This window comes from Salmo salar, chromosome 22 (genome assembly GCF_965601325.2).
Source record: "Salmo salar chromosome 22, fSalSal1, whole genome shotgun sequence".
Classification (NCBI taxonomy): Eukaryota; Metazoa; Chordata; class Actinopteri; order Salmoniformes; family Salmonidae; genus Salmo; species Salmo salar.
The window spans coordinates 59,329,622-59,344,192 of record NC_138312.1 but is presented as its reverse complement, the minus strand read 5'-3'; the positions used below and the strand labels follow the sequence as shown (position 1 = coordinate 59,344,192).

General features: G+C 45.8%; 1 protein-coding gene across 1 annotated transcript in view; it reads left to right on the top strand.

The window, feature by feature from the left end:
• rnf123 (ring finger protein 123) overlaps positions 1–14,571 on the top strand; it is a 274,648-nt gene that overhangs the window by 89,852 nt on the left and 170,225 nt on the right. The window contains exons 31-32 of the mRNA XM_014168342.3: positions 10,104–10,243; positions 13,408–13,596. Coding sequence (XP_014023817.1) covers positions 10,104–10,243; positions 13,408–13,596 — 329 coding nt within the window. The remainder of the gene's footprint in view (positions 1–10,103; positions 10,244–13,407; positions 13,597–14,571) is intronic.

The window sequence follows — 14,571 nt, the reverse complement described above, 5'->3', positions numbered from 1 at the left end:
CCTGTGTGTGTGCTCCTTCAGTCCCAGACCTACCTGTGTGTGTGCTCCTTCAGTCCCAGACCTACCTGTGTGTGTGCTCCTTCAGTCCCAGACCTGCCTGTGTGTGTGTCTTCCTTCAGTCCCAGACCTGCCTGTGTGTGTGTGTTCCTTCAGTCCCAGACCTGCCTGTGTGTGTGTGCTCCTTCAGTCCCAGACCTGCCTGTGTGTGTGTCTTCCTTCAGTCCCAGACCTACCTGTGTGTGTGTGTATGTGTGCTCCTTCAGTCCCAGACCTACCTGTGTGTGTGTGTCTTCCTTCAGTCCCAGACCTGCCTGTGTGTGTGTGTGTGTGTGTGTGCTCCTTCAGTCCCAGACCTACCTGTGTGTGTGTGTCTTCCTTCAGTCCCAGACCTGCCTGTGTGTATGTGCTCCTTCAGTCCCAGACCTGCCTGTGTGTGTGTGTGTGTGTGTGTGTGTGTGTGTGTGTGTGTGTGTGTGTGCTTCTTCAGTCCCAGACCTGCCTGTGTATGTGTGCTCCTTCAGTCCCAGACCTACCTGTGTGTCTGTGTGTGTGTGTGTGTGTGTGTGTGTGCTTCTTCAGTCCCAGACCTGCCTGTGTATGTGTGCTCCTTCAGTCCCAGACCTGCCTGTGTGTGTGCTCCTTCAGTCCCAGACCTGCCTGTGTGTGTGTCTTCCTTCAGTCCCAGACCTGCCTGTGTGTGTGCTCCTTCAGTCCCAGACCTACCTGTGTGTGTGCTCCTTCAGTCCCAGACCTACCTGTGTGTGTGCTCCTTCAGTCCCAGACCTGCCTGTGTGTGTGTCTTCCTTCAGTCCCAGACCTGCCTGTGTGTGTGTGTTCCTTCAGTCCCAGACCTGCCTGTGTGTGTGTGCTCCTTCAGTCCCAGACCTGCCTGTGTGTGTGTCTTCCTTCAGTCCCAGACCTACCTGTGTGTGTGTGTGTATGTGTGCTCCTTCAGTCCCAGACCTACCTGTGTGTGTGTGTCTTCCTTCAGTCCCAGACCTGCCTGTGTGTGTGTGTGTGTGTGTGTGTGTGTGCTCCTTCAGTCCCAGACCTACCTGTGTGTGTGTGTCTTCCTTCAGTCCCAGACCTGCCTGTGTGTATGTGCTCCTTCAGTCCCAGACCTACCTGTGTGTGTGTCTGCCTCTTGTCTGTTATCCTAATGAGTCTCTGGTAGTCTGTCGGTTTCCACAATGAAGACTCATGTTTCTTAAGTCTAAGTATGAGAGGAAAAACAGCCACAGTACAGACAATGTTGAACAAAAACACCTCACAATCAGAATACTATCTGTTAGCCTAATATAATGAGTAGTACAGAGGAAACAGCCACAGTACAGACAATGTTGATCAAAAACACCTCACAATCAGAATACTATCTGTTAGCCTAATATAATGAGTAGTACAGAGGAAACAGCCACAGTACAGACAATGTTGATCAAAAACACCTCACAATCAGAATACTATCTGTTAGCCTAATATAATGAGTAGTACAGAGGAAAAACAGCCACAGTACAGACAATGTTGATCAAAAACACCTCACAATCAGAATACTATCTGTTAGCCTAATATAATGAGTAGTACAGAGGAAAAACAGCCACAGTACAGACAATGTTGATCAAAAACACCATCACTAGAATGTCAGTTAATTAGCCTAATATAATGAGTAGTACAGTTCAACACTTCATGTTGTCTTTTGTGCTCCTGTCTGTCCGTTAGCCTAATGAGTAGAACAGGGGGAAAAATAAACAACATCAATTTAAAGTACAAAAGCATCAGAGTAATGGATCCTGAGAGAGGGAGGACAAAGGAAAAATACGAAAATCTACTGTCTACATCTTGTTTTGAAGTGACTAGCTACCCGGCCACTCGATTTGCATATTGCCTAACTTATAATTTATTTTAATTGGGAATTACTGACGCTTTCCGAGCCATATATGACAAGGCCCCAGAGCGAGAGAGACTTGGAACTGAGTCCCAAATGTTCCACTATTCCCTATAGGGTGTGATTTGGGACGCAGCTTAATAACGATGCTTGGGTTGATAGGCCCCTGTGAAACAATCTGTTGGTATTTGTTTCATTAGTCTGTTGTTGATATAGTCCCAAAAATGTTTTGCATGTCAGAAATCAAGTTTTCAAGATGTTTCACTTTAAAAGTACAGAAATTCAGTTCCTTTTTTGGCATCATAACCGACTTTCTGTATTTTGAAAATGATCTATCTTAACTTGATTGCTGACATACTAGACATTTCGTTTTTAGGGGGGAAGGACTGTGTGTGTGTGTGTGTGTGTGTGTGTGTGTGTGTGTGTGTGTGTGTGTGTGTGTGTGTGTGTGTGTGTGTGTGTGTGTGCGCTCTTTATCTCATATTAGTAGTGATGGTGCAGAGAGAAAGGTCCTAGTTATCAGTTGTCCAGTCAGAAGTGACAGATGAAATTCACTGTAAAGATTTCCTACTATTGGACAGGACTGGTTTAAATGTGGCTTTACATTACTGTACATGCTGTGATATTAATGCCCTTATGTATAGAATGCAGAGAGCCCTCACAACATTGACTCTGGAAAATGACAGGACGTCAGCCACTACTGCCACTTTTATACAGGATATGACCTCATCCTCCCTGTCCCCATCTGTATAGTCTACCATTCTGATCATCTTCTGCTCATCTGTCACTCCAGTGTTTAATTGCTAAATTGTAATTATTTCTCCACTATAGCCTATTTATTGCCGTACCTCCCTTTACCTTATTTGCACACAGTGTTATTGACTGCATGTTTGTTTATTCCATGTGTAACTCTGTATTGTTTGTGTCGCACTGCTTTGCTTTATCTTGGCCAGGTCACAGTTGTAAATGAGAACTTGTTCTCAACTGGCCTACCTGGTTAAATAAAGGTGAACTTATAAATCAAAGCCTCTGGCTGTGGAGGGAAACATCATGTATCTGTGCCTGTATGGCTGTGGAGGGAAACATCATGTATCTGTGGCTGTATGGCAGTGGAGGGAAACATCATGTATCTGTGGCTGTATGGCAGTGGAGGGAAACATCATGTATCTGTGGCTGTATGGCAGTGGAGGGAAACATCATGTATCTGTGCCTGTATGGCAGTGGAGGGAAACATCATGTATCTGTGTGGATGACAGTGATGGGCGGAGGGAAACATCATGTATCTGTGTGGATGACAGTGATGGGTGGAGGGAAACATCATGTATCTGTGTGGATGACAGTGATGGGTGGAGGGAAACATCATGTATCTGTGTGGATGACAGTGATGGGTGGAGGGAAACATCATGTATCTGTGTGGATGACAGTGATGGGCGGAGGGAAACATCATGTATCTGTGTGGATGACAGTGATGGGTGGAGGGAAACATCATGTATCTGTGTGGATGACAGTGATGGGCGGAGGGAAACATCATGTATCTGTGTGGATGACAGTGATGGGCGGAGGGAAACATCATGTATCTGTGTGGATGACAGTGATGGGCGGAGGGAAACATCATGTATCTGTGTGGATGACAGTGATGGGCGGAGGGAAACATCATGTATCTGTGTGGATGACAGTGATGGGCGGAGGGAAACATCATGTATCTGTGTGGATGACAGTGATGGGCGGAGGGAAACATCATGTATCTGTGTGGATGACAGTGATGGGCGGAGGGAAACATCATGTATCTGTGTGGATGACAGTGATGGGTGGAGGGAAACATCATGTATCTGTGTGGATGACAGTGATGGGCGGAGGGAAACATGTATCTGTGTGGATGACAGTGATGGGCGGAGGGAAACATCATGTATCTGTGTGGATGACAGTGATGGGCGGAGGGAAACATCATGTATCTGTGTGGATGACAGTGATGGGCGGAGGGAAACATCATGTATCTGTGTGGATGACAGTGATGGGCGGAGGGAAACATCATGTATCTGTGTGGATGACAGTGATGGGCGGAGGGAAACATCATGTATCTGTGTGGATGACAGTGATGGGCGGAGGGAAACATCATGTATCTGTGTGGATGACAGTGATGGGCGGAGGGAAACATCATGTATCTGTGTGGATGACAGTGATGGGCGGAGGGAAACATCATGTATCTGTGTGGATGACAGTGATGGGCGGAGGGAAACATCATGTATCTGTGTGGATGACAGTGATGGGCGGAGGGAAACATCATGTATCTGTGTGGATGACAGTGATGGGCGGAGGGAAACATCATGTATCTGTGTGGATGACAGTGATGGGCGGAGGGAAACATCATGTATCTGTGTGGATGGAAACATCATGTATCTGTGTGGATGACAGTGATGGGTGGAGGGAAACATCATGTATCTGTGTGGATGACAGTGATGGGTGGAGGGAAACATCATGTATCTGTGTGGATGACAGTGATGGGCGGAGGGAAACATCATGTATCTGTGTGGATGACAGTGATGGGTGGAGGAAAACATCATGTATCTGTGTGGATGACAGTGATGGGCGGAGGGAAACATCATGTATCTGTGTGGATGACAGTGATGGGCGGAGGGAAACATCATGTATCTGTGTGGATGACAGTGATGGGCGGAGGGAAACATCATGTATCTGTGTGGATGGAAACATCATGTATCTGTGTGGATGACAGTGATGGGTGGAGGGAAACATCATGTATCTGTGTGGATGACAGTGATGGGTGGAGGGAAACATCATGTATCTGTGTGGATGACAGTGATGGGCGGAGGGAAACATCATGTATCTGTGTGGATGACAGTGATGGGTGGAGGAAAACATCATGTATCTGTGTGGATGACAGTGATGGGCGGAGGGAAACATCATGTATCTGTATGGATGACAGTGATGGGTGGAGGGAAACATCATGTATCTGTGTGGATGACAGTGATGGGCGGAGGGAAACATCATGTATCTGTGTGGATGACAGTGATGGGCGGAGGGAAACATCATGTATCTGTGTGGATGACAGTGATGGGCGGAGGGAAACATCATGTATCTGTGTGGATGACAGTGATGGGCGGAGGGAAACATGTATCTGTGTGGATGACAGTGATGGGCGGAGGGAAACATCATGTATCTGTGTGGATGACAGTGATGGGCGGAGGGAAACATCATGTATCTGTGTGGATGACAGTGATGGGCGGAGGGAAACATCATGTATCTGTGTGGATGACAGTGATGGGCGGAGGGAAACATCATGTATCTGTGTGGATGACAGTGATGGGTGGAGGGAAACATCATGTATCTGTGTGGATGACAGTGATGGGCGGAGGGAAACATCATGTATCTGTGTGGATGGAAACATCATGTATCTGTGTGGATGACAGTGATGGGTGGAGGGAAACATCATGTATCTGTGTGGATGACAGTGATGGGTGGAGGGAAACATCATGTATCTGTGTGGATGACCGTGATGGGTGGAGGGAAACATCATGTATCTGTGTGGATGACAGTGATGGGCGGAGGGAAACATCATGTATCTGTGTGGATGACAGTGATGGGTGGAGGAAAACATCATGTATCTGTGTGGATGACAGTGATGGGCGGAGGGAAACATCATGTATCTGTATGGATGACAGTGATGGGCGGAGGGAAACATCATGTATCTGTGTGGATGACAGTGATGGGTGGAGGAAAACATCATGTATCTGTGTGGATGACAGTGATGGGCGGAGGGAAACATCATGTATCTGTATGGATGACAGTGATGGGTGGAGGGAAACATCATGTATCTGTGTGGATGACAGTGATGGGCAGAGGGAAACATCATGTATCTGTGTGGATGACAGTGATGGGCGGAGGGAAACATCATGTATCTGTGTGGATGACAGTGATGGGCGGAGGGAAACATCATGTATCTGTGTGGATGACAGTGATGGGCGGAGGGAAACATCATGTATCTGTGTGGATGACAGTGATGGGCGGAGGGAAACATGTATCTGTGTGGATGACAGTGATGGGCGGAGGGAAACATCATGTATCTGTGTGGATGACAGTGATGGGCGGAGGGAAACATCATGTATCTGTGTGGATGACAGTGATGGGCGGAGGGAAACATCATGTATCTGTGTGGATGACAGTGATGGGCGGAGGGAAACATCATGTATCTGTGTGGATGGAAACATCATGTATCTGTGTGGATGACAGTGATGGGTGGACGGAAACATCATGTATCTGTGTGGATGACAGTGATGGGTGGAGGGAAACATCATGTATCTGTGTGGATGACAGTGATGGGTGGAGGGAAACATCATGTATCTGTGTGGATGATAGTGATGGGCGGAGGGAAACATCATGTATCTGTGTGGATGACAGTGATGGGTGGAGGGAAACATCATGTATCTGTGTGGATGGAAACATCATGTATCTGTGTGGATGACAGTGATGGGCGGAGGGAAACATCATGTATCTGTGTGGATGGAAACATCATGTATCTGTGTGGATGACAGTGATGGGTGGAGGGAAACATCATGTATCTGTGTGGATGACAGTGATGGGCGGAGGGAAACATCATGTATCTGTGTGGATGACAGTGATGGGCGGAGGGAAACATCATGTATCTGTGTGGATGACAGTGATGGACGGACTGGAGGAGGTGTGAAGTTAACATTTGTAATGAGAGAGGAAAGGAGTGATTTGAGCAGGGTAATATAACATACTGTCCATCCATCAATCCCTTATCCAATCTCCCTAGACAGTCCCTGGGTGGGTGACGAGAACATTACACTCCATCAGCTAGATGGGAGCCAGAGGAGAATCTCTTCATCCATACAGTACATCTCCTCTGTCTGTCCTGTAACTCTCCCCTGCTGCCCAGTACATCTCCTGGCTAGTCTCTGTCTGTCCTGTAACTCTCCCCTGCTGCCCAGTACATCCCCTGGCTAGTCTCTGTCTGTCCTGTAACTCTCCCCTGCTGCCCAGTACATCTCCTGGCTAGTCTCTGTCTGTCCTGTAACTCTCCCCAGCTGCCCAGTACATCTCCTGGCTAGTCTCTGTCTGTCCTGTAACTCTCCCCTGCTGCCCAGTACATCCCCTGGCTAGTCTCTGTCTGTCCTGTAACTCTCCCCTGCTGCCCAGTACATCTCCGGGCTAGTCTCTGTCTGTCCTGTAACTCTCCCCTGCTGCCCAGTACATCTCCTGGCTAGTCTATGTCTGTCCTGTAACTCTCCCCTGCTGCCCAGTACATCTCCTGGCTAGTCTATGTCTGTCCTGTAACTCTCCCCTGCTGCCCAGTACATCCCCTGGCTAGTCTCTGTCTGTCCTGTAACTCTCCCCTGCTGCCCAGTACATCTCCTGGCTAGTCTCTGTAGGCCAGTGGGCTCAGTGTGCAGCCACACAGTGTACAGTATATTATTATGTGAAGTTAATTAAATCTAAAGGTTATCTCTCTCCTTAAAGAGCGACAACACTGTCCTGCTCAATGATTGGTTGGTACGCTTGACGAGGTTTATTGAGAATCCCTTGTCCTCCAAGAGCGACGTTACAATGTTGTTGCCATGTGGGATGTGTTTTTTTCTCTCTGTCACTCTCTCCCTCTATGTGATGAGGTGTTACATTTACAGCCTATCCTCCACAGTGCAGGGAAGGAGGGGGATGAGAGGTCCTCCACAGTGCAGGGAAGGAGGGGGGATGAGAGGTCCTCCACAGTGCAGGGAAGGAGGGGGATGAGAGGTCCTCCACAGTGCAGGGAAGGAGGGGGATGAGAGGTCCTCCACAGTGCAGGGAAGGAGGGGGATGAGAGGTCCTCCACAGTGCAGGGAAGGAGGGGGATGAGAGGTCCTCCACAGTGCAGGGAAGGAGGGGGATGAGAGGTCCTCCACAGTGCAGGGAAGGAGGGGGGATGAGAGGTCCTCCACAGTGCAGGGAAGGAGGGGGATGAGAGGTCCTCCACAGTGCAGGGAAGGAGGGGGATGAGAGGTCCTCCACAGTGCAGGGAAGGAGGGGGATGAGAGGTCCTCCACAGTGCAGGGAAGGAGGGGGATGAGAGGTCCTCCACAGTGCAGGGAAGGAGGGGGATGAGAGGTCCTCCACAGTGCAGGGAAGGAGGGGGATGAGAGGTCCTCCACAGTGCAGGGAAGGAGGGGGATGAGAGGTCCTCCACAGTGCAGGGAAGGAGGGGGATGAGAGGTCCTCCACAGTGCAGGGAAGGAGGGGATGAGAGGTCCCTCTTTCTTTCATCCTCTGAGGAGCACAATACCCTGGAGATGGCTGTAGTAATTGATGATAGCTCTAGTACTGTGTGGATGAGGAGATGGCTGTAGTAATTGATGATAGCTCTAGTACTGTGTGGATGAGGAGATGGCTGTAGTAATTGATGATAGCTCTAGTACTGTGTGGATGAGGAGATGGCTGTAGTAATTGATGATAGCTCTAGTACTGTGTGGATGAGGAGATGGCTGTAGTAATTGATGATAGCTCTAGTACTGTGTGGATGAGGAGATGGCTGTAGTAATTGATGATAGCTCTAGTACTGTGTGGATGAGGAGATGGCTGTAGTAATTGATGATAGCTCTAGTACTGTGTGGATGAGGAGATGGCTGTAGTAATTGATGATAGCTCTAGTACTGTGTGGATGAGGAGATGGCTGTAGTAATTGATGATAGCTCTAGTACTGTGTGGATGAGGAGATGGCTGTAGTAATTGATGATAGCTCTAGTACTGTGTGGATGAGGAGATGGCTGAATGGATGTTGTCTCAAAAAACAGCTTCTGGGAAACAGAGCTGTCGGGAGGCAAAAGGGCATAGCCGAAATACAGTTATTAAAGCTGTCCAAGGTATAGTACAAGGCATAGTCGAAATACAATTATTAAAGCTGTCTCCAAGGTATTGTACAGGGCATAGCCGAAATACAAATGATATTTGTTTTCTTTCATACTTTTACCACCAGACATCTAGCGAGCATGTTACTTTGGCTTTGTCGCCTGGTAATTGTAATGGACGATGTCTATGCTTTACAAACCTGTTTGTTACAAGTTTATACAGTACTACTAGAAGTACTATTCTCAAGACCTGAATTCAAGTATAGTTAGTTTTCTATTGAATGTAGATAAACAGATGCTGAGGAGGTGGGAGTTCATAACAGCTTATGTTGAATTGAAGAACGGGCACATCCTGCTTCAGCTTCGGGATCATCCTGCTTCAGCTTCTGACACGTCCTGCTTCAGCCTCTGACACGTCCTGCTTCAGCCTCTGACACGTCCTGCTTCAGCCTCTGACACGTCCTGCTTCAGCCTCTGACACGTCCTGCTTCAGCCTCTGACACGTCCTGCTTCAGCCTCTGACACGTCCTGCTTCAGCCTCTGACACGTCCTGCTTCAGCCTCTGACACGTCCTGCTTCAGCTTCGGGCACGTCCTGCTTCAGCCTCTGACACGTCCTGCTTCAGCCTCGGGCACGTCCTGCTTCAGCTTCGGGCACGTCCTGCTTCAGCCTCTGACACGTCCTGCTTCAGCCTCTGACACGTCCTGCTTCAGCCACAGCCTCCGACACGTCCTGCTGCAGCCACAGCTTCGGGCACGTCCTGCCTCAGCCGCTGGCACGTCTTGCTTCAGCCGCTGGCACGTCCTGCCTCAGCCGCTGGCACGTCCTGCAGGGCACGTCCTGCTTCAGCCGCTGGCACGTCCTGCCTCAGCTGCTGGCACGTCCTGCCTCAGCCGCTGGCACGTCCTGCAGGGCACGTCCTGCTTCAGCCTCCTGCTTCAGTCTCGGACACGTCCTGCTTCACCCATTGTGGTCCAGTGCATCTCTTTATCCAATCTGAATAGAACGTGTCGTGATGTAAAATCTGTTATGGTTAGTATGTCATTAGTATCATACAGGGATATGTGTGTCTTTGATCAGTCTATTCTGTGTACTGTCATATCAACCCCCACTCTGCACAGCGCCATGCTATTAATTACAGTTAGGGCTGTATAATCTGCTGCTGGGACTTGTGAATAAAACTGATTAAAAACAGAGAAGACAAACACTTATTTTAAAAACATTTTTAGTATCAAAACGTTTTGCCATGGTGTTCCGTACCAAAGGGTCTTTGGCCCAACTGAAAGTGGTCCTGGTGTGAAACCTGCCGTATTCTCTCCTCTAATTGGTTGTGTGACAGTATTCTCCTCTCTGATTGGTCGTTACAGAGCCGTGCCCATCCCTCCTGCTGCAGAGACACATGGCGGAGCTGCTCTCTCTGGATAAAGACATGGCTGCCTCCTTCCTCAATTCTGTTCTCAACCAGCTCAACTGGGCCTTTTCAGAGTTTATAGGCATGATCCAGGAGGTAAGCATAGAAATCACTCCCTGCTAAGGCTGACCCCAATTACAATCAGTCGACTGGTCGATTGTTTAGTCCATAGGCTTTTGGTCGACCAAGCTTCTTTTTTTTTTTGTCAAATATATTTTTATCTTTTAATGGCACACGAGACACCATCTCGGTGAACTAATCATGTCAGTGAACTAATCATCTCAGTGAACTAATCATCTCAGTGAACTAATCATTTCAGTGAACTAATCATTTCAGTGAACTAATCATGTCAGTGAACTAATCATCTCAGTGAACTAATCATTTCAGTGAACTAATCATGTCGGTGAACTAATCATGTCGGTGAACTAATCATGTCGGTGAACTAATCATGTCGGTGAACTAATCATGTCGGTGAACTAATCATGTCGGTGAACTAATCATGTCGGTGAACTAATCATGTCGGTGAACCAATCATGTCGGTGAACCAATCATGTCGGTGAACCAATCATGTCGGTGAACCAATCATGTCGGTGAACCAATCATGTCGGTGAACCAATCATGTCGGTGAACCAATCATGTCGGTGAACCAATCATGTCGGTGAACCAATCATGTCGGTGAACCAATCATGTCGGTGAACCAATCATGTCGGTGAACCAATCATGTCGGTGAACCAATCATGTCGGTGAACCAATCATGTCGGTGAACCAATCATGTCGGTGAACCAATCATGTCGGTGAACCAATCATGTCGGTGAACCAATCATGTCGGTGAACTAATCCATTGCGGAGGCCGTGTGGAGGGCACAGACTAAGAAGAAGGAGAGTGTGGTTAAAATGCACAATGCAAGTCTCTCCTGACAATTTGTGCACATTCATTGTTTAATAACTTTGTTGTGTGAATTGTTTACCTTGATTGTTAGTGTCTATCAATTCCCCGTTACATGCATGTCAGTGAACTAATCATGTCAGTGAACTAATCATGTCAGTGAACTAATCATTTCAGTGAACTAATCATTTCAGTGAACTAATCATGTCAGTGAACTAATCATGTCAGTGAACTAATCATGTCAGTGAACTAATCATGTCAGTGAACTAATCATTTCAGTGAACTAATCATCTCAGTGAACTAATCATTTCAGTGAACTAATCATTTCAGTGAACTAATCATGTCACATTTACTGTTAATTCCTATCATTTCTCATCTATAATGTTTGTTATGGTAATTTATGTTAATGCATTCAATTTATTATTATTATTATTATTATAGTCTTTTACTGTTTTCCTTTTCAGAATGGGTACTTTTGCAGAGCAGACAACCTATGCTACACAAGTTTTGGTTGATTTCATTCTATTTACGAGTTTCGTCAATTTAGTCAATGTCTTTTGTTTGGAGCGCTCCTGTCAATGTTGAGTAAGGATGCGCATGCATAGAAGTAGTCCTATTGGCTACCAGGCCTGTGTGCAAATGTAGTCATATGAATGTGCCCATTTGGGGATGTGATAGTATTTCTGATTGGCTTAACACACCACCATTAATGACCTGTGGAGATTCTCAATGTAATTTTTTCTTCACCTCAAACATCAAGAAAACACAGTCTGTATTTACATCCGTTGAGAATGACAATAGTTCCTCAATTTACTGTACCAGTCAACATTTGGAACACACCTACTCATTCAATGTGTTTTCTTTATTTTTACTATTTTCTACATTGTAGAATAATAGTGAAGACATCAAAACTATGAAATAAAACACATGGAATCATTTAGTATCCAAGAAAGTGTTAAACATATCAAAATATATTTTATATTTGAGATTCTTCAAAGTAGCCACACTTTGCCTTGACGACAGCTTTGCACACGCTTGGCATTCTCTCAACCAGCTTCATGAGGTAGTTACTTGGAATGTATTTCAATTAACAGGTGTGCCTTGTTAATTTGTGAAAATTTTGGATAATCTTTTGGAAAATATTTCCAGCTCTCTCGCCTTTTTTTTGATAACCACTCATCGTGAAAGGGAAACATGTCATGCTGTGATCCAGTGGAAACGTCAAATAGGCCTACCTGATGAGCTCTTATCCCAAATAGGCCTACCTGATGAGCTCTTATCCCAAATAGGCCTACCTGATGAGCTCTTATCCCAAATAGGCCTACCTGATGAGCTCTTATCCCTTGTGTAAAATAGCCTCCAGCTGTGTCTGTCCCGAACTCACTGGCATGGAGAAACTCTGAGATCCCAGAGTATTTTATACAATGTTGCAAGTTTGCTAGAGCAAGCTTGGGCTGGACCAAAGTTGATAGTTTATACAGTATTTGAAGTTTGTTGCAGACAGGCCATGCGTAGCTCCCAGTGTCTAGTGGAAAGCAGACTGAACCAGGTTCTCATCTAGGATTGTTCCTGTGCTTAGCTCCATTACGTTTCTTTTTTTATCCTGATAAACTCCCCAGTCCTTAACGAATACAAACATACCCATAACCTGATGCAGCCACCACTATGCCTGAAAATATGGGGAGTGGTACTCGGTAATATATTGGATTTGCCCCAAACGTAACACTTTGTATTCAGGACAAAAAGTGAATTGCTTTGCCCCATTTTAGTTTTTTCAGTATTACTTTAGTTCCTTGTTTCAAACAGGATGCATATTTTGGAATATTTTTAACATGCGTAGTTCCACTTTGACATTATGGTGTATTGTGTGTAGGCCATTAATTAAAAAATGTATCCGTTTTAAATTCAGGCTTTAACACGTCAAAATGTGTGAATATTTTCTGAATTCACCATGCGTGTCTTTCCCTGTACGACGAGGCCTGCACGACACATTTAAAGGGATCGTGCCAAAAATCGCATTTGAAAGCAATGCATATATTATTTTGTGTACACACACACACATACACACACTTATTACCTTGCGATCTTCCTTGACGTTTTCATGTAACTTCACAGTACCTTTCAGTCTCTCCAAGGCCTAAATCCTTCAAATTTAAATGTCTTACCTGATTGGACATATGATTACCATATATTTGTGTGTTATTTAGGTGTTTTGAGGCCAAAATCAAATTTGTACACATTGTTTCTGATAGTCCCCAAGTGTTCTAAAATAGCTAATCAAATAGCTAGATAGTTATAACAGACCATTTTAATGTGTTAGGGTAGTAGATGTCATTTAGAAAGCCTGCTGTAAAGTACCTTATCTCCCCTTCAGATTCAGCAGGCGGCTGAACGTCCTGAGCGTAACTTTGTGGACACAAGGCAGCTGAAGGTGTGCGCTACGTGTTTCGACCTTTCCGTCAGCCTGCTGCGGGTCCTAGAGATGACAGTCACCCTGGTCCCACAGATCTTCCTGGACTGGACACGCCCCTCCGCTGAACTGCTGCTCAGACGATTGGCTCAGGTGAGACGGTGTAGGATTTAGTTTTGTTGGTTAAGTAGTTGGTTGGTTGAATGATTTGTGGATTGATTAACTGTTTGTTTTGGGGGTTTATAAGAGGACGTTGTCTCCACAGCTCATAAGGTAAATATTTCACAGTTTGAAAAGGAAGAGTATAATGCTGACCAAGGCCAACGTCCAGAAACGCTCCCTACCCTCTAACCCGTATTACTTCGCACACATCTGAAAGGACTTGGCCTTTGTCTCTACCAGCTGAATAAAGTGTACACCTGAGAACTTACTGGAGTGAAATGACATGGAAACAGAATGTTATGTAGTCAGCCATCCTATTATTCTCTGGTCCCGAACACAGAAGGCAGTGATTTAAATAATTAAAAAAAACGTTATTTAACCAGGTAGGCCAGTTGATAACAAGTTCTCATTTACAACTGCGACCTGGCCAAGATAAAGGAAAGCAGTGTTACAAAAACAACACACAGAGTTACACATAAACAAACGTACAGTCAATAATACAATAGAAAATCTATGTAAAATGTGTGTGCAAATGTAGAAGAGTAGGGAGGTAAGGCAATAAATAGGCCATAGAGGCGAAATAATTACAATTTAGCATTAACACTGGAGTGATAGATGTGCATATGATGATGTGCAAGTGGAGATACTGGGGTGCAGAAGAGCAAGAGGACAAATAACAATATGGGGATGAGGTAGTTGGGTGGGCTATTTACAGATGGGCTGTGTACAGGTACAGTGATCAGTAAGCTGCTCTGACAGCTGATGCTTAAGGTTAGAGAGGGAGATATAAGGCTTCAGTGATTTTTGCAATTCACATTGGAAGGTTACAGCTCCTGTAGCCATGCTGAATTCATTAACCCCCCCTATCGTCGATATCCGCGGCCCTGTGAAAATCGAATTAACATAATACAAAAATCCCCATCAAAATCTGTCAGTTTAAGCAAGAGATATGTTTTTTTTTTTTTG